Source organism: Thamnophis elegans, chromosome 13 (genome assembly GCF_009769535.1).
Source record: "Thamnophis elegans isolate rThaEle1 chromosome 13, rThaEle1.pri, whole genome shotgun sequence".
Classification (NCBI taxonomy): Eukaryota; Metazoa; Chordata; class Lepidosauria; order Squamata; family Colubridae; genus Thamnophis; species Thamnophis elegans.
In genome coordinates this window covers 44472935-44499901 of record NC_045553.1, presented here as the reverse complement: position 1 = coordinate 44499901, position 26967 = coordinate 44472935, and the positions used below count along the sequence as shown (strand labels likewise).

At 43.6% G+C, this 26967-nt stretch overlaps 1 protein-coding gene across 1 annotated transcript in view; it reads left to right on the top strand.

The window, feature by feature from the left end:
- ATP12A (ATPase H+/K+ transporting non-gastric alpha2 subunit) overlaps nucleotides 1–26967 on the top strand; it is a 41230-nt gene that overhangs the window by 9610 nt on the left and 4653 nt on the right. Inside the window, 15 exon segments of the mRNA XM_032229326.1 lie at nucleotides 1898–2011; nucleotides 2907–3041; nucleotides 5262–5379; nucleotides 6932–7200; nucleotides 10099–10297; nucleotides 10623–10732; nucleotides 11854–11988; nucleotides 12564–12756; nucleotides 15933–16108; nucleotides 17227–17363; nucleotides 19507–19657; nucleotides 20991–21159; nucleotides 21921–22075; nucleotides 23090–23213; nucleotides 23678–23823. Coding sequence (XP_032085217.1) covers nucleotides 1898–2011; nucleotides 2907–3041; nucleotides 5262–5379; nucleotides 6932–7200; nucleotides 10099–10297; nucleotides 10623–10732; nucleotides 11854–11988; nucleotides 12564–12756; nucleotides 15933–16108; nucleotides 17227–17363; nucleotides 19507–19657; nucleotides 20991–21159; nucleotides 21921–22075; nucleotides 23090–23213; nucleotides 23678–23823 — 2331 coding nt within the window.

The following is a 26967-nucleotide window of genomic DNA, read 5'->3' as shown; positions in this document are numbered from 1 at the left end:
CTGAGTCAACCTTGAGCCTGGTGAGATTCGAACTGCACAGCACTGCATTCTAACCACTACACCACCATGGCTCTTCCTTGGACCAGTCCTGGACTATGACAAGGGCTCTTTGTTGGAGGCAGAGATGGGGCCATCTGACGGTTATCAGCTGCCTTCAGAGTCAGACATCAGTGAGGCAGATGAACAGCTGGAGCCTGTTCCCAGTGTGTGCATGCGTAGAATTGCCAGATGAAGGGAACAGCTAAGTAACAAGGGTTGACTTGGGAGTAATACCACAGGTAGACGATGAATGCCCCCTCCTAGAGGAAATAAAAGAGGAGTGAAAGAGGAGGTGTTTTTGCCGAAGTTAGTTCATTCCTGCATTCTTGCCAAGTATTGTGGCGTCTGAAAGATATCGGCCCGGCCACTCTCCAAGCCTGATAAAGGTCGGTAACTGTGTACTATCTTGAAAGACTGTGGGAGAGGAAAGACTTTGCTGGAGAGGAATTCACTGTAAATTAAATAAAAGGAGTTTATCAGGACGAGGATTCAGCTTCATGCTGCTGGGGAAGCGTAGGTCAGAACAATTTCTGCTGACTGCCAGCTGCCAGCTGCTTGCAATTTGGCAGTTCGAATCTCACCAGGCTCAAGACTCAGCCTTCCATCTTTCCGAGGTGGGTAAAATGAGGACACACATTGTTAGGGGCAAAATGCCAACTCTGTAAACCACTTAGAGAGGGCTGCAAAGCACGGTAAAGCGGTGAGATCTGTTACCAAGTGCCAAGTGGCAACGGAAATTCTGCTCGTACCTCAAGGACTGTCCGTATCACATTTTTATCGGGGACTCCATGTTTCATGATCGTTCCACCCGGGGTCAAAACGTTTCTTCCCGGTATGAGAAAGTTGGCCCGACAAAGTTGTAATCTTTATTGAATGTAGGAGTGAAGATTGCTTTTAAGATAAAAAAAGGACAAGTGAACTTGTTGATAGATGGCCAATAGTGTAAGTTTTTATGGAAACCTTTACTGTTGTTCTTGCAACATAAAGCGGTTAAGGCTGCCTAGACTGCTTCCCGGTAATTTAATATTATGATCATTATTATTTTTGGCTGCAGTAGATGACTTGTTTGTTATGGTTTTGCCCCGTGGTGTTTTATCACCTTCTCGGTCTAGCCTACAACTTGGTGTCCTGCCCAAGGGTCAGCCGGTTCCAAGCAGTTTAGCTTTTCAAAATCAGGCAAGGTCTCCTCAATGCAGCCACTTCACTTGAGCCTTCTTGGGTATGCACCAGCTAAAGGAAAACGTAGATCAAATTAAGGATCAGTGAGTTCATTGCGGAGGGCTCTCATGTAATCAGGGTAAAGGTGCCATATATTATGGAAGGAGGGGTGGATTTTCAGCGTTGCTGAACGTTAAGACCCTATCCAACCCTTAGCAAATCTGAATTCTCCTAATCTTTGAGTTCTTGGTGCAACCCCCTTCTGGAGAACAGCATCACAACATCCGATGTGACTTCCAAGCGGATGGAAGTTATATTACTTGGCTGAAGATCATCTGCGAAGTTGTGTGCTTCCATCACGCTGCTTGGCAATTTCTTTTTTTATCGATCGATTGATTGAAATGACCAGCGGTCCTGATTCCATTGTAGTGAAACAGCACAATCATAGAGTCATAGGGCTGGAAGGGACCTAGGAGGTCTTCTAATCTGACTTCCTGTCCAGAAGACCTTATTCCATCCCTGACAATTAGCTGTATAAGCTTTTCTTGAAGACCTCCAGCGACGGACTTTTCTTCTGCAGGCAGATGAGAAGATGCCACATCACCATTTTCTTGTGACTGATTTCTTCTCGTGGCTTTTGAAGTCTTCTATAAAAAGAGTGCTTTTGTTTCTACCTAATCTGGATGATCTTCCTTTCCAGCTCTACCTGGGCGTGGTCCTTGCACTGGTTGTCATTTTGACCGGGATGTTCGCTTATTATCAAGAAGCGAAGAGCACAAACATAATGGCCAGCTTCGGCAAAATGATCCCACAGGTGAATTTCCAATAATGATTAGTCTACTAATGCATCTAAGAAGAGGTACTTTGACATTTTATTTTTCCTAGAGTGGGTAGAAGAAACGAGATTGGTCTAGAAGTCAATGCAATTAAAAGGGAAGTTAGCTCTCTGTTCCCATTATATATTGAGTTCCAAATTAGAGCTTACCCATAATATCTGGAGAACAACGTATAGTTTTGGCTATGGAGGTTCTCAATCATCCAGGTCATGGTTGTCCCAAAGATACTTTTTCCAAAGGCAACTGAACTTTCTATGTTTTTCCTTGAAGATGTTTTGCTTCTCATTCAAGAATCATTTTTTCCTCCTCCTCCTCCTCCTCCTCCTCCTCCTCCTCCACCACCACCACCACCACCACCACCACCACCACCTCCTCCTCCTCCTCCTCCACCACCACCACCACCACCACCTCCTCCCCCTCCTCCTCCTCCTCCTCCTCCACCACCACCACCACCACCACCACCACCACCACCACCACCTCCTCCTCCTCCTCCTCCTCCTCCTCCTCCTCCTCCTCCTCCACCACCACCACCACCACCACCACCTCCTCCTCCTCCTCCTCCTCCTCCTCCTCCACCACCACCACCACCACCACCACCACCACCACCACCACCACCTCCTCCTCCTCCTCCTCCTCCTCCTCCTCCTCCTCCTCCTCCTCCTCCTTCAACAGATGAAATGTTTTCAATGAAAAAAACCAAAAACGTTAAACTGCCTTTGGAAAAAGCATCTTTGGGGCAACATAGAGTATTGTGAACACAAATGTAAACACAATTAGCCCTAGGCAGATCTGTCTTATTTGAATGGCTCCAAATATATTATAATTGTCAGGTCAATTCTCCAACTAAAGCATCTCTATGTTTTTTTGTACCAGCAAGCCCTTGTCTTCAGAGATGCGGAAAAAAGAGAAATTCCAGCTGACCAGCTAGTGGTGGGGGACATTGTTGAAATCAAAGGCGGAGACCGAATACCAGCTGACATCCGAGTAATCCAGTCTCAGGGTTGTAAGGTAAGTTTACAAACCAAGTGAAAAATTATCTAACTAGGCAATATCATCATCCTAGCACTGATGAGTGTTAAGAGCCAAGGTGGCGCAGTGGTTAAATGCAGCACTGCAGGCTACTGCTAGATCAGCAGTTCAGCGGTTCAAATCTCACCGGCTCAGGGTTGTCTCAGCCTTCCATCCTTCCGAGGTGGGTAAAATGAGGACCCAGATTGTTGGGGGCAATATGCTGACTCTCTGTAAACCGCTTAGAGAGGGCTGAAAGCCCTATGAAGCGGTATATAAGTCTACTGCTATTGCTATTGCTATTGATGAAGTTCCCTAATTGGGTAATGAAATGTCTGCAAGAAAATGACCAGATTCAGAGAACACCAAGGATCCTACAGTCCTTCTCCTCCTCCTCCTCCTCCTCCTCCTCCCCCTCCTCCTCTTCTCTTCTTCCTCCTCTCCATAAACCCCACTTCCTTCTAGCCCTGATAATGTTCCTTAGTTAAATCATGAATCATCTGCAAGAAAACAGCCAACTCAGAGAGCACCAAGGACCCTCTTAGTTTGACCCTGAGTTACAAAGCTACCAGCAGAAGTAAAGCATCTGAAAAACAAGTTTGTTCAATAGCAAAGGGGGGGAAAAAACCATGGAGACTCTTTTAAACTTTTACAAGTAGCATTTCTGTATCCTTTTACAAGAAAAGTCTTCCCGCAGGAATTATCATGTTATGACCGTAAATTCTGTAAGTTGTTCCCTTTCTGAAGTGTTTTGTCTAGTTGCCTAAGACTGAGATGACAACAGTGTAAACTCTACTTCAACTCTGGATTTGTTTACCCTGCTCAAAATATTTTAGATGAAGCAAGTGAAAGATGGGTGCCGGGGAGTAGAGATGTTTCTTAATTGCTGTCCTATTTTGCAGGAAATGCCAAAAAGTTTGAGAAAGGCACACGTGTATTTTTTTAATGAAACAGGTGATTAAGGTTGAGTGAAAATATAAATAAACAATTAGGTTGCAATGAAGAATAATCCAGCATTTATCTCTAATATCTCTAATAGAGATGGAGATAATATCACAGAAGTGAGTGCACCCCCCTCACATTTTGTAAATATTTAAGTATTTGCTGCCAGCAGTTTAGACATGAATGGCTGTGTGTTGTGTTATTTTGAGGGGACAGCACATTTACACTGTTACACAAGCTGTATACTCACTACTTTACATTGTAGCCAAGTGTCATTTCTTCAGTATTGTCACATGAAAAGATATATTTAAATATTTACAAAATGTGAGGGGGGGTGTACTCACTTCTGTGATATACTGTAGAAAGGAAATAGGAATAAGGGGAAATCCATGAAAAGTATTCTCTCCTAACACCGTTCACTCTTGTTCTTTATTGAAAAACTTCTCCCTTGCCTCCAACTAAAAATTCTGCTGTCCACTCCCTGATTCACTTTCTTGGATCATCATTCTTAGAATCTGAAATCTTGTAGTACAATTATCCTTCTCAGAGTTTTGCCCCTTTTTAAAAAAAGACAAGTTCTACCATAAGGAGGACAATTAAGAAAAATGTTTGTGTAACACGATACCTGAACATCTGGAAGGCTCCCATAATCTCATGTTGTTGTTGTTTTTTAAATTTTATTTAGTTTTTTTCCCCTTTGACATACATAAGTGCTTAGTGGACAGTGTATTGTCCGGGTCAATTTACTTTATATCCAATACTAATAACAATAATAATAATACTATTTAGGTATACATGGCAATAATTTTTCAACTAATATTTACATATACATAGTGATTATAATATATTATATTATGTAGCAGTATACAAAATAATATAGGGATGTGGTGGCTCAGTGGTTAAAACCCTAACCCCTACCCTTACCCCTACCCCTAAGCCCTAGCCCCCAATCCCTAATCCCTAACCCCTAACCCCTACCCTCACCCCTATCCCTAATCCTACCCCTAACTCCAAACCCCTATCCCTTCCCTTAACCCTTAACCCCTAACCCCTAACCCCTACCTCCTACTCTACCCCTACTCCTACCCCTAACCACTTCCCCTAACCCTACCCCAACCCCTACCCCTACCCCCCAGCCCCTAACCCCTAGCTTCTAACTCCTAACCCTAACCACTTCTCCTACCCCAACACCTATCCCTATCCCTAACCCTAACCTCTAACCCCTAACCACTCCCCCTACCCCTAACCTCTAATCTCATGTTGATCTTTGTTTCACAGGTGGACAATTCTTCTCTCACTGGGGAGTCAGAACCTCAGTCCCGCTCATGTGAATTCACTCACGAAAATCCACTGGAAACCAAAAACATTGGTTTCTATTCCACAACCTGCTTGGAAGGTATGTGTGTCAGAGGAGTGACAGAGACAGGATGAGACTCGTCAAAGCTCAAGGCGGTTTGCTCCTTAACATTGCATCTCTGTTGTATTACTCCGAGAACATTCTTGGCGACTCCATTTTTAGTTTATCTTTGACCTGCAAGGCAGGAAAAAAAAATCCCATAAGCCCCTTCTTTGGGGAAACAGAAACAGCCAATAAAATTCAAAGAATGGGAACAAGGCAATAAAATTGCAATCAAGCAAAGTAAATAACAATTTCCTGCCTCACCATGCCACCCAGGATCTGCTGCCCGAGGCAGGTTGCTTCACATCTGCCTCCTGTTAGAGCTAGTTCAATTCCCTGCCATGACAATCTCACATGTTACCCGAACTGTCCTTTCCATTTTGTGCCTATGTGAAATTGCAACCAGGAGAAAGACTCTGTTACCTACCATTTTTCTATACTTTGGGGCCGAACCCAGTGAGGTTCAAGGCTGGACTTCCCACCCTTAATCATTATTTACCTATCTATCTATATAAAAGCCAAATACCAACCACTCATCACAAAACCTTCAGAACTGTAAAGCCTACAAACTTCAAATTCGGCACGTACATTCCTCTTGGCTTCTACGTGCTCGCTAAGAAAGGATTTTTCTAAATGACCATCAACTCATCAGTATTTCTTATACAGTATTAGGTGAACATGCATTGATGCTAAGGACCTAGACGCTCTACTCCCCCTCCCCACCTTAAAAGAACTCTGTCCCAACTGCCAATTGCCTGATATTAACACACTTTGATACTAAAGAATTTCACATTCTACATTAATTTTCAAGCGTTAAGTGTTAATGTATCAAGCCCAATCATAACACGCATTAATTATCAAGCCTGATCATATAGTTTTCTAACGACGCATGGGTATCCAGCTAGTATGTTAAAACAAGAACATTTAATCCAGTGTTTTGAAGTTGGAAACAAATATATGGGGGGGGGAATCGAAGCTGATCTTTGACCCCCCCAATCTTCTGGAGCATAGGGATCCTTCTGATCCAAAGTCCAGGAGATGGTCTCTACTTGTATATATGCATGAATGTATGGAGGAAGTGTCAGGAAAAGGCAGGGTTGTGTGACGAAAACTTGAATGGAAGAAATGTTCAGTTTATCAATATACTGTATAGCCTTCTTTGGGGTCCTTGGCGTTATCTGGACTTGGTTATTTTCCTGAAGATGCTTTATGACCCAACTAGATAACATCATCAGGGCTAGAAGGGAGTGTGGTTTGCTCTCTGTTTATATACCCTGTTTAACCTTGCTTTGCCAGTGTTGATGGAAGTGTTCATCAGGAACCACCAAAAACACCCCCACCAATACTGACAGGGCAAACCACTTGTATATAAATAGAGAGCAAACCCCGCTCCCTTCTAGCATGGATGTTGTTATCTAGTTTGGTCGTGAAATGTCTACAAGAAAACAACCAAGCTCAGAGAGCACCAAGGACCCCTCAGGACACCACTGAGGAACAACCATTCTCTTCTGTTGGTCTAGTCTTCTTGCTAACCAATCCTTTCTCTTAGGTACTGCTACGGGGATTGTGATCAACACAGGTGACAACACTATCATCGGCCGAATTGCCTCTCTGGCATCTGGAGTGGGGAATGAGAAGACACCCATTGCTCTTGAGATAGAACACTTTGTCCACATTGTGGCCGGTGTTGCTATCTCCATTGGAGTGCTTTTCTTCATCATTGCGGTCTCCATGCATTACCACGTCCTGGATTCCATCATCTTCCTCATCGGTATCATTGTGGCCAACGTGCCTGAGGGACTGTTAGCTACGGTTACGGTGAGTATGCATTGCTCCGCTTGCACCATCAGTAATTCTGCAGAACTCCGGGTCTGCAGGTGAAACGTGGTCTTCTACCGAACACAAGAGGATATGAACTTTTAGGAGAAGACTTCTCAATGTGCTGGGTGGGAATGTTCTCCAATGGTGGCTTCTCTTGTAATGAAACTTCTGTTCTGCCGAATCCTCATGGCATTTCAACTTTCAATATGTTGTGGTAGACTTTTAGAACTTTCTTAAGTAATGCAAAGGTTCTGGCACATGGTTGGTTCTCCTTTGTAGTTCCTTCCAGTCATTCTCTAGTTAGCGCTAGTAGCAGCTCCTGGCTGACAGGTAAGTTATAGATTAAAAGAGTTGGAAGGGACCTTGTAGGTCATCCAGTCCAAACCCCCCACCCAAGCAGGAGACCCTGCATCATTTCTGACAGATGACAGTCCAGTCTCTTCTTGAAAGCTTCCAGTGATGAAGCTCCCACAACTTCTGAAGGCAACTTCTGTTCCATTCATTGATTGTTCTCACTGTCAGAAAATTTCTCCTTATTTCCAGGTTGAATCTCTCTTTGTTCAGTTTCCATCCATTATTCCTGCTATCATGTCTCCCCTGGTTCTTCTCTTCACTAGACTAGCCATGCTGAGTACCTGCAACTGTTCATTGTATGTTTCAGCTTCTAGTCCCCTAATCATATTGGTTGCTCTTCTTTGCACTCTTTCTAGAGCCTCAACATCTTTTTTTATAGTGTGGTGATCAAAAGTGGATCAGGTCCAGCTAGTACTTAGAGTAAGATCCTCCAGGACATTAAATTAGAATGATTAAAGGAACTTCTTTGGTGCAGGTGGAGACAAACCATGTCTTCCAGGGTACAAAGAAGCCTTCATGGCTTCACTTACTGACTGTAGTGATTCACTTAACAACCACTGCAAAAAAAAGAGGAAAAATTGGGTCAGTCGCATGGCCAGCCTTTCTTATCACTGTCCTGACTTACGAGTACGATGGGCAAACTGCATTAGGACTGCCTTTAGTTGGAAAGAGGACTGTATGAAGAAAGATAGGTTATCATATGCAAATGTGCAAAACCACACAGAACTGTACTCAGCCAACTCCATCTAGGTTAATTGCCGAGACTTAGCACACCACTCGTGGGAATTTCGCTAATATTTCCCTCCCCCGCTCGTTGACAAAAATAATGCCGAAGAAAATATCAGTCTAGCACTAACCTCTATTTCTAGCATGTTAAATGATGCATCATACAATTTTTAAAAATCCCACGATTTCCAAATCTGGATTTTAGCTCTCTTCCTTGTTTGAAAGTTTGTGTATGTATGTATGTATGTATGTGTGTATGTGTATGTGTATGTGTATGTGTATGTGTATGTGTATATGTATGTATGTATGTATGTATGTATGTATGTATGTGTGTGTGTATATATATATATATATATATATATATATATATATATATATATATATATATATATATATATATATATATATATATATATATTTTCTGAGGTTTTTGCGGGTGTTAGTATGTAGGTCTCTAGTTGTTCGGGTTTTCTCCCGCGTAGAATTGGAGATGTCTTGGCAGTTTAACTGGCAGTTAAAAGCAACAAACAGCCGAGATCTCACACTACTCCTGGAAACACCAAACCTGAAGTAGTCTGAAGCCGCCTGAAGATGACGAATGAGACTTCGTCAAAACGTCGCCAAGACATCTCCAATTCTACGCGGGAGAAAACCCGAACAACTAGAGACCTACATATATATATATATATATATATATATATATATATATATATATATGTGTGTGTGTGTGTGTGTGTGTGTGTGTGTGTGTGTGTGTGTGTGTGTTTTATTTGTGCTGATAAATAAATAAAGGGAGACTAGTATAGATCTATTTCAAGCTATTTAGCTCTCATCAGCTAGCCATACCCTTACTGGGATTTGAACCTGGGCTATATTGCACACTAGGCATACTAGGCAGAGATCCAGATAATTGGGGCTTACCAGGGGTTGTAAAAAATCATATATATATATATATAGCTGTGTGTGTGTGTGTGTGTGTGTGTATGTGTGTGTGTTCCAGCATAACTCTGGAACGCCTCGAGCAATTTTAACCAAACTTTGTACACAGATGACTTACTCTCTGAAAACAAATACTGTGGGGGTAGGACACCCTTAAAACCTCTCAGTGTGTGTGTTCTGTTAAGATACAGCCTGTTGTGCCTTAAATGGCTTCTACTGTACAGCACAGTGGAGTTGCCATGGTAATAGCTTCACAGTACTCCACAAGGGGGCTCCCTTGGGTAAGGGGGAAAATCCAACATTAGAAATTGCGGTGACATTCATGGAAGGAGGGCTGGGATAAATAAACACCTGGACAGCGCCGGGTTATCAGCTAGTATTGTCTAAAAGAGACATCTTCTAGCAGCCTTATTCAAGGCATGTTTGCAATAGGACGGGAATATCTGCTCAACCCAATATGAGGTTGCCTAACTCTAGAAAGTCAATCTAAATCACATAGACTTTGTGCAAATGGGCCATTGTAGAACTAAATTGACAAATAAAATGAATAAATGAGCATCATGGATGGAATGGTGGGAAAACCCTGATCCTTGCTTACAGACATCTGCTTAAACCACTTGACTTTTCTGTAGGAGATAATAAAGCTGAGCTTGAAGGCGGGGTCAAAAGATCATCAGTTTGGAGTCTATGCGCTCCCATAAGAGACCAAAAACATACCCCCCCCCCTGACATCCATTGACTGTTATCTGGCGCCAATTCATCTTGACCATTAATAGATCAGATTCTTGTTATAAGCAGCATGAAATAGTACTTTTGAACTCTATCCCAGTTCCTGAATTCTTGTACCTGACATATTCCATCCCCATTCATTGATAGGTAAGCTTGTCCTTGACTGCCAAGAGGATGGCCAAAAAGAATTGTTTGGTCAAGAATTTGGAAGCCGTAGAGACACTTGGATCCACTTCTGTCATCTGCTCCGACAAGACAGGAACACTGACCCAGAATCGAATGACTGTAGCTCACCTGTGGTTTGACAATGAAGTCTTCTCAGCGGACACCAGCGAAGATCAGTCAAGTAAATAATCAGCCTGGGGTTAAAAGAGATGGGCAACTCACCAAGGGTGTGATGGAACGTAGTCTGGATTCCGAGGAGGGATGGGCTGAATTCCACAGGAGCAAGTGACAGTTCAATTTAGTGTGGGAGAAAGAAGGTGAAGACAGTTCCTCCCTAATAGTTTCCAGAGTATATGTTTTATGATGCAAATAGTCTGCTTTAGTTTAGCAAGATTTCCGTCTGTGAATGAGGAACAATATAAGACTCTTATCCTATCTTTCTTGGGTTTTGGAACTTGACACCTTGTTATTGATTAGAGAATAATTGTTGCTCCTTCTGTTTTCAGGTCAATCGTTCGACCAAACGTCAGGCACATGGGCTGCATTATCCAAAATTGTCTCCCTCTGTAACCGGGCTGAATTTAGGCCAGGCCAAGAAAATGTACCCATCATGAAGGTATGGAGGACTCCATAAAAGCTGTTTTGAGTTTCTGAATTTATTTTGGAAACAGGAAGTTCATTTTGCAACATCTAAGATACGAGTAGGCAACTGTGGAGTTCCACAACTCTTTGTCAATAGATAGGGATGATGGGATTTGTAGTCCATCAAGCATTTGGAAAGATGGAGCTTTTCAACCTCTGAGCAATTGCTTTTTTTCCCCCTGATATAAAGTGTTCCCTTAAAAGAATCTGTGGGTGTTATGACAAACAAAGTTTGGTTCAAGCAATCACATTTTCTTACTTTCCGATCCCAAACTCAGACATTCAACATGCAACATTGCCGGAGCAGTTCTCCAAACTAAGCCCTGAGGGCAGTGGTGGGATTCAGCCGGTTCGCACCACTTCGGGAGAACCGGTTGTTAACTTTCCGAGCAGTTTGGTGAACTGGTTGTTGGACGAAATCATTAGGGCAGAGAACCGTTTGTTCAATTATTTGAATCCCACCACTGGACATATCACCAATGGGCTAAAAGCATTTTGCCCCTCGAAATCAATAAAATACCAAAGGAGATGCAGCTCTGCCCTTGTGGTGAGGGGAGAATTTAAATTGTGAGCTGAGCATTTAACTATATTAAGAGACTGTTTGGAAGTGTTTAGAAGCCACGTGACTTTTAGTGTGGAAAGCTGTCTTTTTCAGAATTCATTTAAACAAATCCCTTATTGTTTATCATGAAAAAAAGATAATATTTTTCTTTTACAATGAGGCTAAAATCAGAGGTACGTGATATAATAAAGGGAATAGCTAATGTATTAGAGTAAGCTCCCATGACTTGTCCCAGCTTCTGCAGTTCGAAAGCATCTAAAAATGCAAGTAGAAAAATAGGAACCACCTTTGGTGGGAAGGTAACAACGTTCCGTGAGCCTTCGGCATTTAGCCATGCCGGCCACATGACCACGGAGACGTCTTCAGACAGTGCTGGCTCTTCGGCTTTGAAAAGGAGATGAACACTGCCCCCTAGAGTCAGGAATGACTAGCACGTATGTGTGGGGGAACCTTTATCTTAATATAACAAAAATGTGCACAATAATGTTGGTACGTGAGGTTTTTTTACTGAGGTAAATTTTCAAAATCTCCAGAGAATAGTCGTGGGAGATGCTTCAGAAACAGCTCTTCTAAAGTTCTCAGAAGTGGTTTTGGGCGACGTCATGGACATCAGGAAGAAAAACCGGAAAGTGGCAGAAATCCCCTTCAATTCCACTAACAAGTTTCAGGTAACAATATGATTTTTCTCTGTTGTCCTGTGAACTAAAACACACTACAAGATGCCTGGGTGGAAAATAGATCATCTTGAAGAAAATGAGATTGTATTTTAGCCGGAGTAACGTATATAGTTCAAAAGCATGCACATGCGAGTAGATGAATAGGTACCACTTTGGTGGGAGGGTAATAGCATTCTGGGTGCCTTTGGTGTACAGTCATGCTGGCCACATAATCATGGGAAATGTCTTTGGACTTTCTCAGGCAAAAAATGGAGATGAGCACTGGTCAGAGGTGGTATTCAGCCAGTTTGGACTGGTTTGCACGAACCGGTAACAGAAATTTTAACCGGTTCAGAGAACCGACAAATACCGCCTCTGGGTGGCCCCTCCCTTCCCCTTCCAGGAGTCCCCACATCCCGTTTTCGCTCCCAAGTGCAAGGATGCTTGCTAGAATATATCCACTGCAAACTCCGCTTTGGCAATAGGAAAGGCATCTGGCCAGTAAACACTCAGTTCCATTCAGATGCCCTGAATCCACCCTGCAATATACCAGTGCATTTCAGTCATTGCTTCTCCTTTGACTTCAGCTCTCCATCCATGAAACTGAAGACCCGAATGACAAGCGTTTCCTGCTGGTGATGAAAGGTGCTCCCGAACGGATTTTAGAGAGATGCACCACCATGCTGGTTAACGGAAAGGAAGAGCCTCTGGATGAGGAGAAAGCAGAAGCATTCCAAACAGCATATTTGGCCCTAGGGGGAATGGGAGAAAGAGTACTTGGTAAGTAGAAGGAGCGTGTTTGGTTCAACTGTAACTCTGGAAGGAGGAACAGAATCATCTGTTCTAACCCCCCTCGTCCCACATCAACACACACTCCGAGCCAGAGATAAGTTACAGCATTTAATTAACAGACAGACAGGTCCTTGGCAGCAAACCGGCACAGACAAGTTTGGGCAGCAATAAACACAGATAAGGCTTGGCAGCGATCCAGCCTGCCAAGCTCACAGTAATGTCCTTCGACATTCAATCCTGCGTTGACTTCTGCAAAGAGGGGCGTGTGCACAAGGAGTCTTTTTATAGTCTGGAGTGGAGCCTAATGACCACCAGCTGAGAGCAATTACCTCCTGTAACTGCGCAACTGTTCCTGACTCCTAGTAGCTCTTCGATGGCATGCATCCAGGAACAATTTACTACTGGCATTCATCTCACTCTCCCTTGTCTCCTCCCCACTGGTCCAAGGCTCAGGTCCCTTCTGGTGGCCAACCAGCCTCTCGGCACCCTGCTTGGAGTCGGAACCCTGTCCAGGGTCCTCCACATCCTCCAGGGCCCCTCACTGTCGGAGTCTGGTGGCAGCTCCAATGGCTCTTGCTTGGCCACAACAATCATCCTAGAGCAGGGGCATCAAACACAAGGCTCACGGGCCAGATCTGGCCTGCGGGGTGATTAGATCTGGCCCATGGGGCCACCCTGGAAACAGTGAAGGACCGGCCTGCGGTGTCTGTGACAGTGAAAATGGCGCTTGGGAGGGTTGCAGGAGGCTGTCCCAGTCAAAAACAGAGCTTGCGAAGGCCATGTGATGTCCTCCCAATCTCCGTTTTTGCCAGCAGAGGGTTGCAGGAGGCCGTTCCAGCCAAAAACGAAGCTCACGAGCCCATTTTCTCTGGCAGAGCACTGTGGCCAATGCAGGTGTCTCCGAAATGAGTGACATTGAGATGGCCATGCCTACCTTGGATCATGCCCATCCTGGCCCCCCGAGGTTCAAACACAACCCTGACGCGGCCCTCAATGAAATCAATTTCTACACCCCTGTCCTAGAGCATCTTCACCCACTAGGCGTCCTTCAGACATGAAAATGGGCCTCTTGGTGCTCTCTGAGCTTGGTTGTTTTCTTGCAGATGTTTCATGACCTAACTAGGTAACATCATCAGTGTTAGAAGGAACTGGGGCCTGCAAACATCTGTAAGATAACAACCAAGCTCAGAGAGCACCAAGGGCCTCACAATTGAACCCTGTTCTGACTTAGGCTTCCCAAACTCCTTGTCCCGACAAAAACCCTTTTTATTAATTGACTGTAAATTCTGCTTAGCAAAGTCTTTCAAAGGAGGATTTTCAATCACAGACCTTATCTGGATTGGAGAGCTGCCAGGCCGATATTTGCAAAACCTGGCAAAGAGCCTTGGAAAGACACCAACCAATTAAGCGAACTAATTGCCTCCTGCAAACTCCACTCCCCTTTCACTCCTCTTTTATTCCCTATGGGAGGGGCCGTTCATCGTCCACCTGTGGCCTTACTCCCAAGTTGACCCTTGTTCCTTAGCTGTTTCCTTCATCTGGCAACTCTGCACATGCACACACTGGGAACAGGCTCCAGCTGTTCTTCTACCCCACTGATGTCCGACTCTGAAGGCAGCTGATAACTGGCATACGGCTCTGGCTGCCTCTTTGCCTCTGACACAGAGCCCTCATCAGAGCCTTCCCCAGACTCTAGGACCGGCCCATGTTCCTCCCCAACCACCTCACTGCTTGGATCTGCTGCCAGCTCCACTAACTGCTCAAGAGCCACACCAAACCCTGAGTTACAAATATTCTTTTCTATTAATATTCTGAGAACTTCAGAATATTAATCTGTCTCCAACGTTTAGCAAGCTTCAGCCACCAGCATCCAATCTCCCATGACAGATGAAAACAACATGTCCTCAAACCAGAGGTGGGTTCCTACCAGTTTGCACCTATTCGGTAGAACCGGTTCGTCAAATCTACCGAAAAAAGGGACAGAGAGACAAAAGGAAGGAAGGAGAGAGAGAGAGAGAGAGAGAGAGAGAGAGAGAGAGAGAGAGAGAGAGAGAGAGAGGGAGAGAGAGAGAGAGAGAGAAGAAAGAAAGAAAGAAAGAAAGAAAGAAAACACATGGCTGGCAAGCCACTCCCACCAGGTCACATGACCAGCAAGCCACTCCCACAAAGGAGGCCACACCCACAGAGTAGGTTCCAAAAATTTTTGAAACCCATCACTGCCTCAAACTATCCTGAACTCTTCAACTATCAAATCCTACCCTTTTCGGGCATCTCTATGCTCAGAACTTGGAAGATCTCACCATTGACCCGAGACTTCTGTAAACAAACAAATGTTCAGTTGCTCTTTCTGTTGCCTGCTCTAAAGAAAGAGTCATAACTTTTATTTGGCAATAATGTTGGGTGGCATTTATTTATAAGACCGTGCTAAACCAAGCAGAGCAAAGCAAATACGTAAGTTTAATTACTAATTGGCCACCCACTTACTTCTTTTTAAGATACGAGCTTTGAGTTGCTTAAGTTGCTTCTATAAATTGATTCCACTGTGTTGTTTTTAACTGTATATTGCTGACATAAGTGCTGTGCTGGCTATTTTCTTGGACACACTTAACAAGATAATGTGTTTCACAAGGGATTAAACCCAACTTAGATATTGCTAAGTGCCGGTTAAAGAAAGCTGGCGAGGATCACACATACCTTGATCCATAAAATGTGATGATTATTAGAATATCGAACCCATTGGGATCCCCATATCAAAACAACTTACCTTATGTGCAGCCAGAAGTGCGAAATAACATTTAACACAGGGCAGTCCTTAAACAAAATGATTTGGTTGAGATCTGCATACGTGGGACTGATTGGGGTAGATTGCAGGGGTGACACTGAAATATAATTTTATCATATTTTATCTATATCTTAAATTATTGTATTCCATTCAGATTTCATTTTAGACTTTATTTTATTCCAATTCCATTTTAAGTCATGGGTTTTTTTTTCAAATTCCATTTTATATTGCTTTTCTCAAATTTTAGTAATAATTTGTTTCTGGAACTTTGTGCTTTGATATGGCCCAAGGGCTAATCAATAAAGACTCCATGTCAATATTAGAATATCATTTTTCCCCACTATTAATATAATTTGCTTTGTGGATTCTCGCTTGAATCTAGGCTTCTGTCATTTGCATCTACCAGAAGAGGAATTTCCAGAGAACTACACATTCAACACTGATTCCATGAACTTTCCCACCAATGGTCTTTGTTTCGTGGGACTCATGTCAATGATTGACCCTCCTCGATCTACTGTTCCAGACGCTGTAATAAAATGCCGTAGTGCTGGGATCAAGGTAGGCTCCCTCCCCCAAAGTAAAAAGGACAACAATTTCCAAATCTTCAGAGCAATAATACCTGGGAACAAAGGAAGCTCCAAAACAAGCACAATTTCAAAACTCACCAATCCCATCCATTCACCCACCCACCCACCCACCCATCCATCCATCCATCCATCCATCCATCCATCCATCCATCCATCCATCCATCCATCATCTTAAATATAATGATAATACAAAAGGACAATTCATTGTAGATCTTTCATGCCCACTTCCTCAAAGCTTCAAAACAAGTACAATTTCAAAACTCAACAATCCCATCCACACACACACACACACACGCACACACACACACACACACACATATATCCACTATCTTAAATATTATGACAATACAAAAGGACAATTCATTATAGATCTTTCATATCCACTTTCTCAAAGCTCCAAAACAAGCACAATTTCAAAACTCAACAATCCTATCCATCCATCCACCCACCCACCCACCCATCCATACACACACACACACACACACACACATCCACTATCTTAAATATTATGACAATACAAAAGGACAATTCATTGTAGATGTTTCATGCCCGCTTCCTCAAAGCTTCAAAACAAGCACAATTTCAAAACTCAACAATCCTATCCATCCATCCACCCACCCACCCATCCACCCACCCACCCACCCACCCACCATCTTAAATATTATGACAATACAAAAGGACAATTCATTGTAGATCTTTCATACCCAATTTCCCAAAGGTTTTTTTTTTCCCCAAAAGACAACTGGGCATTCTTCGTTTTTGCTTGAAGACAATTCGCTTCTCATCCAAGAAGCTCCTTCAGTTCTGGGAGAAGCGAAACATCTTCAAGCAAAAAAACCAAAATGAATCCAACTGCCTTTTGAACAGTTTGGGATAACCAAGCTAAATGAACGAATCACCGTAGACATTCATACTCAATGGTTTTTTCCTATTTCATGCTGAAATTTTCTCTCTGAAAAGGAATGTGATACCCAAGTAGTGACCAGTAGCAGATGGTCTATTTTAGTGGACTATTTTAGTGGACCTGGAGAATATTTAGGAGAGACACCCCTTGGAATGATTTTTTCCTACCATTAATCCATTCTACAGGTAATAATGGTGACAGGAGACCACCCTATTACAGCGAAAGCCATTGCTAAAAGTGTGGGGATCATCTCGGCTACCAGTGAGACAGTGGAAGACATCGCTAAGCGCCTCAACATTCCTGTTGAACAGGTGAACAAACGGTAAGGCTGGCATGGAAATGGATGGGAGAAGGTAACCTCTCCTTCCACAGTCTTGGAAGGGTATGTGAAAGTCACCTTGGGAGACAGAAGGAAGAGCTGCTGGTTAAACAACAGTCTGATAGGAAGCAGCTGAGCCCACAGAAAGAATAGGGACATGGTAAACATGTCAGAGAATGGGATGCGGTGGCTCAGTGGCTAGGATACTGAGCTTGTCGATCAGAAAGGTTAGCAGTTTCAAATCCCTAGTGCCACATAATGGAGTGAGCTCCAATTATTTGTCCCAGCTTCTGCCAACCTAGCAGTTCGAAAGCATGTCAAAATGCAAGTAGAAAAATAGGAACCACCTTTGGTGGGAAGGTAACAGCGTTCCATGCACCTTTGGCATTTAGTCATGCCAGCCACATGATCACGGAGACGTCTTCGGACAGCGCTGGCTCTTTGGCTTTGAAACGGAGATGAGCACCACCTCCTAGAGTCTGGAATGACTAGCACATATGTGCGAAGGGAACCTTTACCTTTTAAACGTGTCAGAAGGAATCCTCCCCTAGTTTCTTGGATGTAAAGATGAGATGGGGGAGAAGTACAATAGTAATCATGGTACTCAAACTGTTTTCAAACTCATCAAATTTGGTACTCAATGTATGAGTCATGGTGGTGCAGTGGTTAGAGTGCAGTACTGCAGGCTATTTCTGCTGGCTGCTGGTTGCCTGCAATTTGGCTGTTTAAACTCTCACCAGACTCAAGGTTGACTCAGCCTTCCAAAATGAGGACCGAGATTGTTGGGGGCAGTATTCTGACTCTGTAAACCACTTAGAGAGGGCTGTAAAGTACTATGAAGCAGTATATAAGTCTAAGTGCTATTGCTATTTTGACATGAAAATTTTGTCCCAGTACTCATCATTTGTTTGATACTCCAATGCACAAGCTAAAACTTGTGGCCGCCAGCTGCTTTGTGACTCACTACATTATTCCTTCTGGGGAAAATCTTATGGTTTGGTATTCATCATTTTTGGTACTCATCGTGCCTCCCAGAACCAAATGAGTATTGAGGTACTACTGCACTTTTCAGACTTTCAAGAATATTGTCAGTTTTGCGAGGTCATCCAGCACACCCAGAAGTGCTCTCTCTAGCTTTATTGCAAGGTTACACCAACCAAATCTCACTTACCCTTGAAAAGCGTCCGGAGACTACAGCTAGTCCAGAATGCAGCCGCGCAAGCGATATTGGGTGTACCGAGATACACCCATATTACACCTGTCCTCCGCAAGCTGCACTGGCTGCCAATTGGTCTCCGGACGCAATTCAAGATGTTGGTTATTACCTTTAAAGCCCTACATGGCTTAGGACCAGCCTATCTGCGAGACCGCCTACTGCCATACACCTCCCAACGGCCAATAAGATTCCACAGGGTGGGCCTCCTTCGGATACCGTCAGCCGGACAGTATCGGCTGGCGGGCCCCTGGAGGAGAGCCTTCTCTGTGGCTGCTCTGACCCTGTGGAATCAGCTACCCCCAGAGGTCCGGACCTTACCCACTCTCATGGCCTTCAGGAAAGCCGTTAAAACCTGGCTGTTCCGGCAGGCCTGGGGCTGTTGACCTTAGTGTTAAGGTCCAGCCCCGATTAGAATGTATGTGTGTTGTGAATTTTAAACTATTTTTTTTTCTTATTTCTTTTGTTCTTCTTTCGTTGTAATAGCAGTTAGCAGTTAGACTTATATACCGCTTCATAGGGCTTTCAGCCCTCTCTAAGCGGTTTACAGAGTCAGCATATTGCCCACAACAACAATCTGGGTCCTCATTTCACCCACCTCGGAAGGATGGAAGGCTGAGTCAACCCTGAGCCGGTGAGATTTGAACCGCCGAACTGCAGATAGCAGTCAGCTGAAGTGGTCTGCAGTACTGCACCCTAACCACTGAGCCACCTCGGTTGTAAGCCGCCCAGAGTCCTCCGGGATTGGGCGGCCTATAAATTTAATAAATGAAATGAAATAAATGAATGACTTACAAATAACGCCATGGTTTGTCAACTGTGATGGTTGATATACTTACATAGTATTCCAAGACAGAACTAAATAAGCCACATTGTGGTTTACCATACTAATGCGGACCAGTAAATCCTTTACCTTTATGTCTGGTTTTGCAGGGAAGCCAAAGCAGCCGTGATTAATGGCATGGAGCTGAAGGATATGAGTTCAGAACAATTGGACGACATCCTAATCCACCATTCAGAGATTGTCTTCGCCCGGACTTCGCCCCAGCAAAAACTGATCATTGTGGAAGGCTGTCAAAGACAGGTGAGGAGAAAAGAAGAACCTCTGTTTGGAGAAGGTTGTCAACTTTTCACAGTGGATGACTTGTAACCCAAAGGGAACAAATTATAGTAGATGAATAAGATCAAGCTCTATTCTGATTGATTGATATTCAGAACTTTTTTTTATGATATTACAGAGCAGCAGTAAACGTTGGGTTGACTGGTCAATGAAATGCTATGTAAACAGAATTCAGCTATCTGAACCAATTGAGGCTCTTGGAAGGAACACATATATTCTCTCTGTCTCTCTCTCCCTCCCTCCCTTTCTCTCCCCCTTCTCCCTCTCTCCTACCCCTCCTCTCATTTTTGCTTTGCACAAATCAAGTCCGGAAGAAATGATAAAAACCTCCCCAAACTTTCCACTTGCAAAAGGCAAAGCAAAAACCGAAGTTTAGCTTCATTCCACAATGTATAACCACTTCCTTCGGGCATGATTAAGAGGCAATTTGGGGCAAGGTTAAACAACTCTTACACAACCCTTTTGAAATGTTAGTAGCATTGATACAATGGATTGGCTTTTCCAAACTGCCTAGAGCAGGATCAGGCATCAATCCTTTTATTTAATTGTTCCAATTCTGTCTCATACTGAAATTATAGATTTTTTTTAAAAAATGAAAACAGATTAACGGGGAGAAAAATATTTGAAAAAAAATATTGCAAACAAAGCAAGTACGAAAACTACAACCTGTTTTCTTTTTTAAAGTACTCTTCCTTATCTTTGGGTCAGGGGGGAAAAAAACCAAGTTCAAATGTTGACACATGTTGCATACCAACAATCTGTTGCAGAAGATTAGACCTTTTTGAATAGTAATAATATTTCTTCCAGCCATCCCCGTAGCAGAATAATAACATTTTTGATAGTGTAAGTTTTCTTCATAATATTTATCTGCAGATCTCAAATCACACATGTGAACAGAACAGGATTCAAGCAAGGAAAGAATTTGGTACATATATATTGGAGTGGTCAACTTTGGCAACTTCAAGACTTCATGGCTGTCTGGGGAATTCTTGGAGTCAGGTCCACAGGTCTTAAAGTTGACATCGTTGGACATGGTTGGACTTGATGTCCACAGATCTTAAAGTTGCCGTGGTTGGAAGTCCACAGATCTTAACGTTGACATGGTTGGATATGGTTGGACATGATGTCCACAGGTCTTAAAGTTGACGGGGTTGGAAGTCCACAGATCTTAACGTTGACATGGTTGGATATGGTTGGACATGATGTCCACAGGTCTTAAAGTTGACGGGGTTGGAAGTCCATGGGTCTTAAAGTTGACATGGTGTATATCATACTCTTCAACCTTTGTGTCCCCCAGGAAGCAGTAGTTGCTGTAACTGGCGATGGAGTCAATGATTCACCAGCTTTGAAGAAAGCAGATATCGGAATTGCAATGGGGATAGCTGGCTCTGATGCAGCTAAAAATGCAGCAGATATGGTCTTGCTGGATGACAACTTTGCTTCCATCGTTACTGGAGTTGAAGAAGGTAAGACGACCAGGCCATGATTTGAACCTTAGCCGCACACCGTGATTCGTTGGTATACCTTTAAAGAGGGGGGACTTCACTGCTAAAGCTGGATGGATTATGGAATTCTGATGTATCTGAGGGCAAGCTGGACATATCTAGAAAAGAATCCCCATGAAAATATGAAGACAATTTCATAACCACCATTGCCACAATATTTGATAAAAAACATCCTTTATCCAGGTCTACTGATTTTTAACTTGTCATATGTCCCAATCATGGCCAAATTCAGCCCAGTTTATCTCAAATTCATCCATCCATCCATCCATCCATCCATCCATCCATCCATCCATCCATCCAAGTTTTAGAACTTTATGTCCTGTTGCTTATCTTCATATAATAGCAGTAGACATTGCAGGAATTGGTCACATTTTGTAGCATTTGATTCGTCGTTCTCCATGAAATGAATCAGATGTTGAGAACATCACCTCTGCAGGAGTTATCTGAAGTTGTCCACAGATGAGGTCTACCCTTGTGGCAATTTCAAGGGAAAGACATATTGAGCATACTAATGACTTAGTCCTGAGAATATTGCTGGAAAGCTGATTTTTTTCAGTGCAAGTAATGACAGCCAAAGAAACATAAGCCTCCTTGGTGTTGTGTTGTAGCAGACACAACCACCAACAGTGTTCAGATTAAACTGATAAAGGAGTTGTAGATCTCAGAAAGTGGCATGTCATATTCAGACAGCTCTCAACAATCTTCTTGTTTCCCTGCTCTAGGCCGCCTGATTTTTGACAACTTGAAGAAAACGATCGCCTACACCTTGACCAAAAACATCGCCGAGTTATGTCCTTTCCTGATTTACATCATTGCCAGCATACCCCTCCCTATTGGCACCATCACCATCCTCTTTATCGACCTGGGCACAGACATTGTGAGTTCTTGATTTCTGAAAGACAAAACTTCCTCTTTCTCATGTGCATGTTCACTGAAACAATTTGCCAACACCAGACTTAAAATCATACTGCTATCTTCCCATTTCCTGCACATACACACCAACACCCACACCCACACACCACCACCAAACTTGATACACAGATGACTTACTCTCTGGAAACAAATACTGTGGGGGTAAGACACCCCTAACACCTCCTCGGGGTGTGTATTCTGTTAAGATACAGCCTGTTGTGCCTTAAAATGGCTTCTACTGTACAGCGCTGTGGAGTTGTCATTGTAATGGCTTCACAGTACTCCACAAGGGGGCTCCCTCTGGTAAAGGGGAAAATCCAACATTAGACATTGCGGCAACGTTCATGGAAGGAGGCTTGGGATAAATAAACACCTGGGAAGTGCCGGATTATCAGCTAGTAATTTTTAAAAGGGGGAAAGGGAAAACATAATGAAAGAAGTCCTCATTTAACTGCCAACATCAATACAAAGTTCTTTTAAGTCCCTCTGAGATCAAAGGGGCTAATTCTCAGATTTCAGCTTAATCCTAAACCATTTTCCCCAGCTCTAGTCAAAGAGATATCTTACTGCCACAGTGCTAGAATTTGTCAAATTGATATAGCCAGTTGTCTCACAAAACAAGCGATATGTCACATCCAAGGGAATAAAGTTGGAGAAGGCTAGGGTAAACTTGTGGGTTCCTTGGTGTTCTCTAAACTTGGTGGTTTTCTTAGAGATGTTTCATGACCCAACAAGGTAACATCATCAGTGCTAGAAGGCAGTGGGTTTTCCCTCTCTGTTTATATAGTAGTGGCTTGCTTGCATGTCAGTGAGAATGTTCTTGCTGGTTTGTTGATTGGGCTGTTGTTTACTAGGTTGGAACTTCCTTGAATACCTTCCTAGGTTAATAAGGGAATTGTAGGTTAGACTTTCTTGGCGTGAACATAAATCAATCAAATATGTGCATATTCCTAGCGTCTTCTTCTCTTTCCTCATACAGATTCCTTCTGTTGCCCTGGCCTATGAAAAAGCCGAAAGTGACATCATGAAGAGAAAACCGAGGCACAAGAAAAGAGACAGATTGGTCAACCAGGAGCTTGCAGTTTACTCCTACTTGCAAATCGGTACGATAGGGAAATTCTTACCAGAGAGGAATGGAGTAGGTGTTGGGATGGAACCTTTGTGGGTGAACACGGAGACTATTTCTCATCTTCAATGACCAGGATCAGAGGTGGTATTCTGGAGAACCGGTAGCATAAATTTTGAGTAGTTCGAAGAACCGGTAAATACCCCCTCTGGCTGGCCCCGCCCCATCTATTCTCTGCTTTTGAGCCCCAGCTGATTGGGAGGGAATGGGGATTTTGCAGTAACCTTCCCCTGCCATGCCCACCAAGTCATACCACACCCACCAAGCCACGTCCACAGAACCGGTAGTAAAAATGTTGAATCCCACTACTGACCAGGATCCTGCTAACTGAGATCCAAATGTCTCCAGAGAAAACAATGTGGTAGACATTCTTCCAATCTTTCTTTTTTTCATCAGCTTTCTTCTCCTATAAAAGCCAATCCTGTTTTTTTTCTTTTGCAGGCATTCTCCAAACCATTGGGGCCTTTTTGACCTATTTCACCGTTTATGCTGAGCAAGGCTGGCTCCCTCAATCTCTTCTGCATATCCGGATTCCGTGGGAAGAGGAATATTTGTCTGACTTGACGGACAGCTATGGACAAGAATGGGTAGAGTGTTGCAAATCTCTTTCATTTGAAGGCATCAGTTAGGCTGAGTAACAGACAAGGAGAAGAGAGATTCCATTTCATTGTGTCCCACCTTAGCTCCAAAGACAACTGGTGACTTTGGGCCAGTCACTCTTTCTTAACTGTAGGAAGAAGGCCAAGTGTCTGTTGAGATTCTCAGCCATCCAGGTCATGGTTGTGTCATTGTAACACCCCCCCCCCCAATGAAAGAAGACTCCGTGACTTGAGGTTCCTCAAAGTCCCATTTTATTAGAGATGTCCTATTGGCACATCTGGGAAAACCCGAATCTGACAGCTTCCAGGTTTCCCCCACCCAAACTAACACTCAAAGAAAATTTGGGTGCATCTTATACACCGAATGTAGCCCCACCCACCCCCACCAGAGGCCAAAAACACCAGGCATGCAGGCAGCGATGGTCTGTGGCAATCCCTGCAGCCTGGAACAGCTGATTGGGGGTATTCCGGCAGTTTGATCCACCCGCCAATCAGCTGTGCTGAATCAGGCTGTAATAAGTGCTGAAGCTGACCTGACTGGTCAGAGTTTGCAGCAGCAATCACATTCAGAAAGCACAGTAACTGATTCAGCAGGATTCAAAATAATAATAATATGCAACACATTACCAAAAGCAGGTTTTCCAAGGTAGCAGTAAATACAAGCAAAACACAAGTAGTTTCATTTTCAGTTCTGGGCTAAGCCAGGCTCCTTCCTGTCTCCTTGTTGCTCACACAGCAAATACTATTTCAGAGTCCAAATAGCCCTCATTGGCTGACTTAGTTGCTATGCCTATTCATTGGCTGACCTTGTTAGCATGTGTCAGTTGAATACCATGGATACTAGTAGGTAGAGGCAGAATTTTTCTTCTTATTATTTTCCTCCACAGAAACTAAGGTGCACCTTATAATCCAGAGCATCTTATACTTTGAAAAATATGGTATTTCCTGATTCTGCAGCTCCTAAGTGTTCTGACCAGGTTCCAAAACAGACAAACCCTTTGTAGGTAAATAACCATAATTAGGAGCGCCAGCAGCCCGGCAAAAAGTCTCTCTCTCTCTCAGCAGGCTAACAAATCTGTCCAGCAGGGAGATGAATAGTTGTCTGCTACACCTATTCATCTCCTCCCCCTGCCTTTTATCCCCAGAGCTAGGGTGGAGAAAAGCTAGTGGCTCTTCTGTCCCAAGGACCGGCTCATAGATTTCCACTGCTTTCCTCTCCTCTGTATTCTGTACATCCGCATGTCAGGCACTGGACCCAGCTGTTCAGATATGGGATTCAGCAGGTTCTGACCACTTCTGGGGAACCGGGAGCAGAAATTTTGAGTAGTTCAGAGAACCGGTAAATATCACCTCTGACTGGATCCGCCCCTATCTAGTCTCTGTTCTCCCAGCAGAGGAAATGGGGATTTTGCAGTAACCTTCCCCTGGAGTGGATATTTGACATTATCCTTCCCCTGCTACGCCCACTAAGCCCTACCCACAGAACCGGTAGTAAATTCTTTTGAATCCCACCACTGCAGCTGTTTCTCCTCTTCCTCATTAGCCACCTCCAGACCTGGGGGCTGTTGACTCTCCATATGAGGGCTGACAGATGGCCCAGGTTCCATCTCTCTCTCTCTCTCTCTTTCCCTCCCTCCCTGTCTATCTCTCTCTCTCTCCCTCTCCCTCTCTCTCTTTCTCTCTCCTCTCATATCTCTCTCCCTCTTTCTCTCTCTCTCTCTCTCCCTCTCCGTCTGTCTATCTGTCTCTGTCTCTGTCTCTGTCTCTCTGTCTCTCTGTCTGTCTGTCTGTCTCTGTCTCTCTTTCTCTCTCCTCTCATATCTCTCTCCCTCTTTCTCTCTCTCTCTCCCTCTCTGTCTGTCTGTCTGTCTCTGTCGCTCTGTCTCTCTGTCTCTCTGTCTGTCTCTCTCTCTCTCTCCTCTCATATCTCTCTCCCTCTTTCTCTCTCTCTCTCCCTCTCTCTCTGTCTGTCTGTCTGTCTCTGTCTCTGTCTCTGCGAGCTCCATTCCCTCTTCCCCCTCGGAGCTCTCAGGTCACCCTGAATACTAACCCTGACTCCCACGCCTTCTCCTCCTCTGATTCGGCTGCTGGAGGGGCCGGCAGCTGACAGACCACAACACTGATTAGATTTCACATTAGAAGTGCTCACTGTACATTGTTCAGCCTAAAACAAAAATGCCGTTCTTGTGTTGTCTAGTAATATAGGATATATTGGGTGGAACATCTAAAAATAGTTCCAGTGATTCATTTCATAGGAATCTCTCTAATCCACTTACTGAGCTGGTACGAGTATAAGTCTTGAGGTCAACCATCAAATTCCAGGAAGGATCAAATGGATTCCTTCACTCAGTGTAGCTACCAATTTAGAAGACACTTTATAAAGCCATCATAGTTAGCTGACAAAGAAAAAATAGCTTATACCCTTGGCCTTTCTTGGATCAGAGGCAATGGAGCCATTCCACTTTATAAGGCTGCTACTTATTATATAGTTATACAATGACGTTGTATTATTTCACATTGCAGTGTCTTCTGTACCACGCCACCATCTATTTTAAGATGATGTATACAAACCTGTCACTCAACAAATAGTCACTGGCAGTTTGAACGTTTGTAGAGATTCTCAGTCATCCAGGTCATGGCTGTCCCAAAGGTGCTTTTTTCGGTTCCACCACAAAACCGCGGACGACAAAATCGCGGTCGACGAAAGCGCATATGTGACGTCATCACAGCGCGACGAAGAAGATCGAAAAATGTAAAAATAAAGCGAAAACCTTACCCTAACCCCCCCAAACCTAACCCTAAACCTAACCCTAAACCTAACCCTTAACCTAACCCTAAACCTAACCCTAAACCTAACCCTTAACCTAACGAAAAACCTAACGCTAACACTTAACCTAATGCTAAACGTAACGCTAACGCTCTAAACCTAACCCTAACCCTTAACCTAACGCTTACCTTTATGTGAATCGGCTTGGTGTAATTTAATTTTTATTTCAATTTTTCGATCTTTTTCGTCGCGCTGTGATGATGTCACATACGCGATTTCGTCGACCGCGCTTTTGTGGAACGCGGTTTTGACGGGTCACGCTTTTTTCAAGAGGCAACTGGACTTCGTTGTTTTTTTCTTTCGAA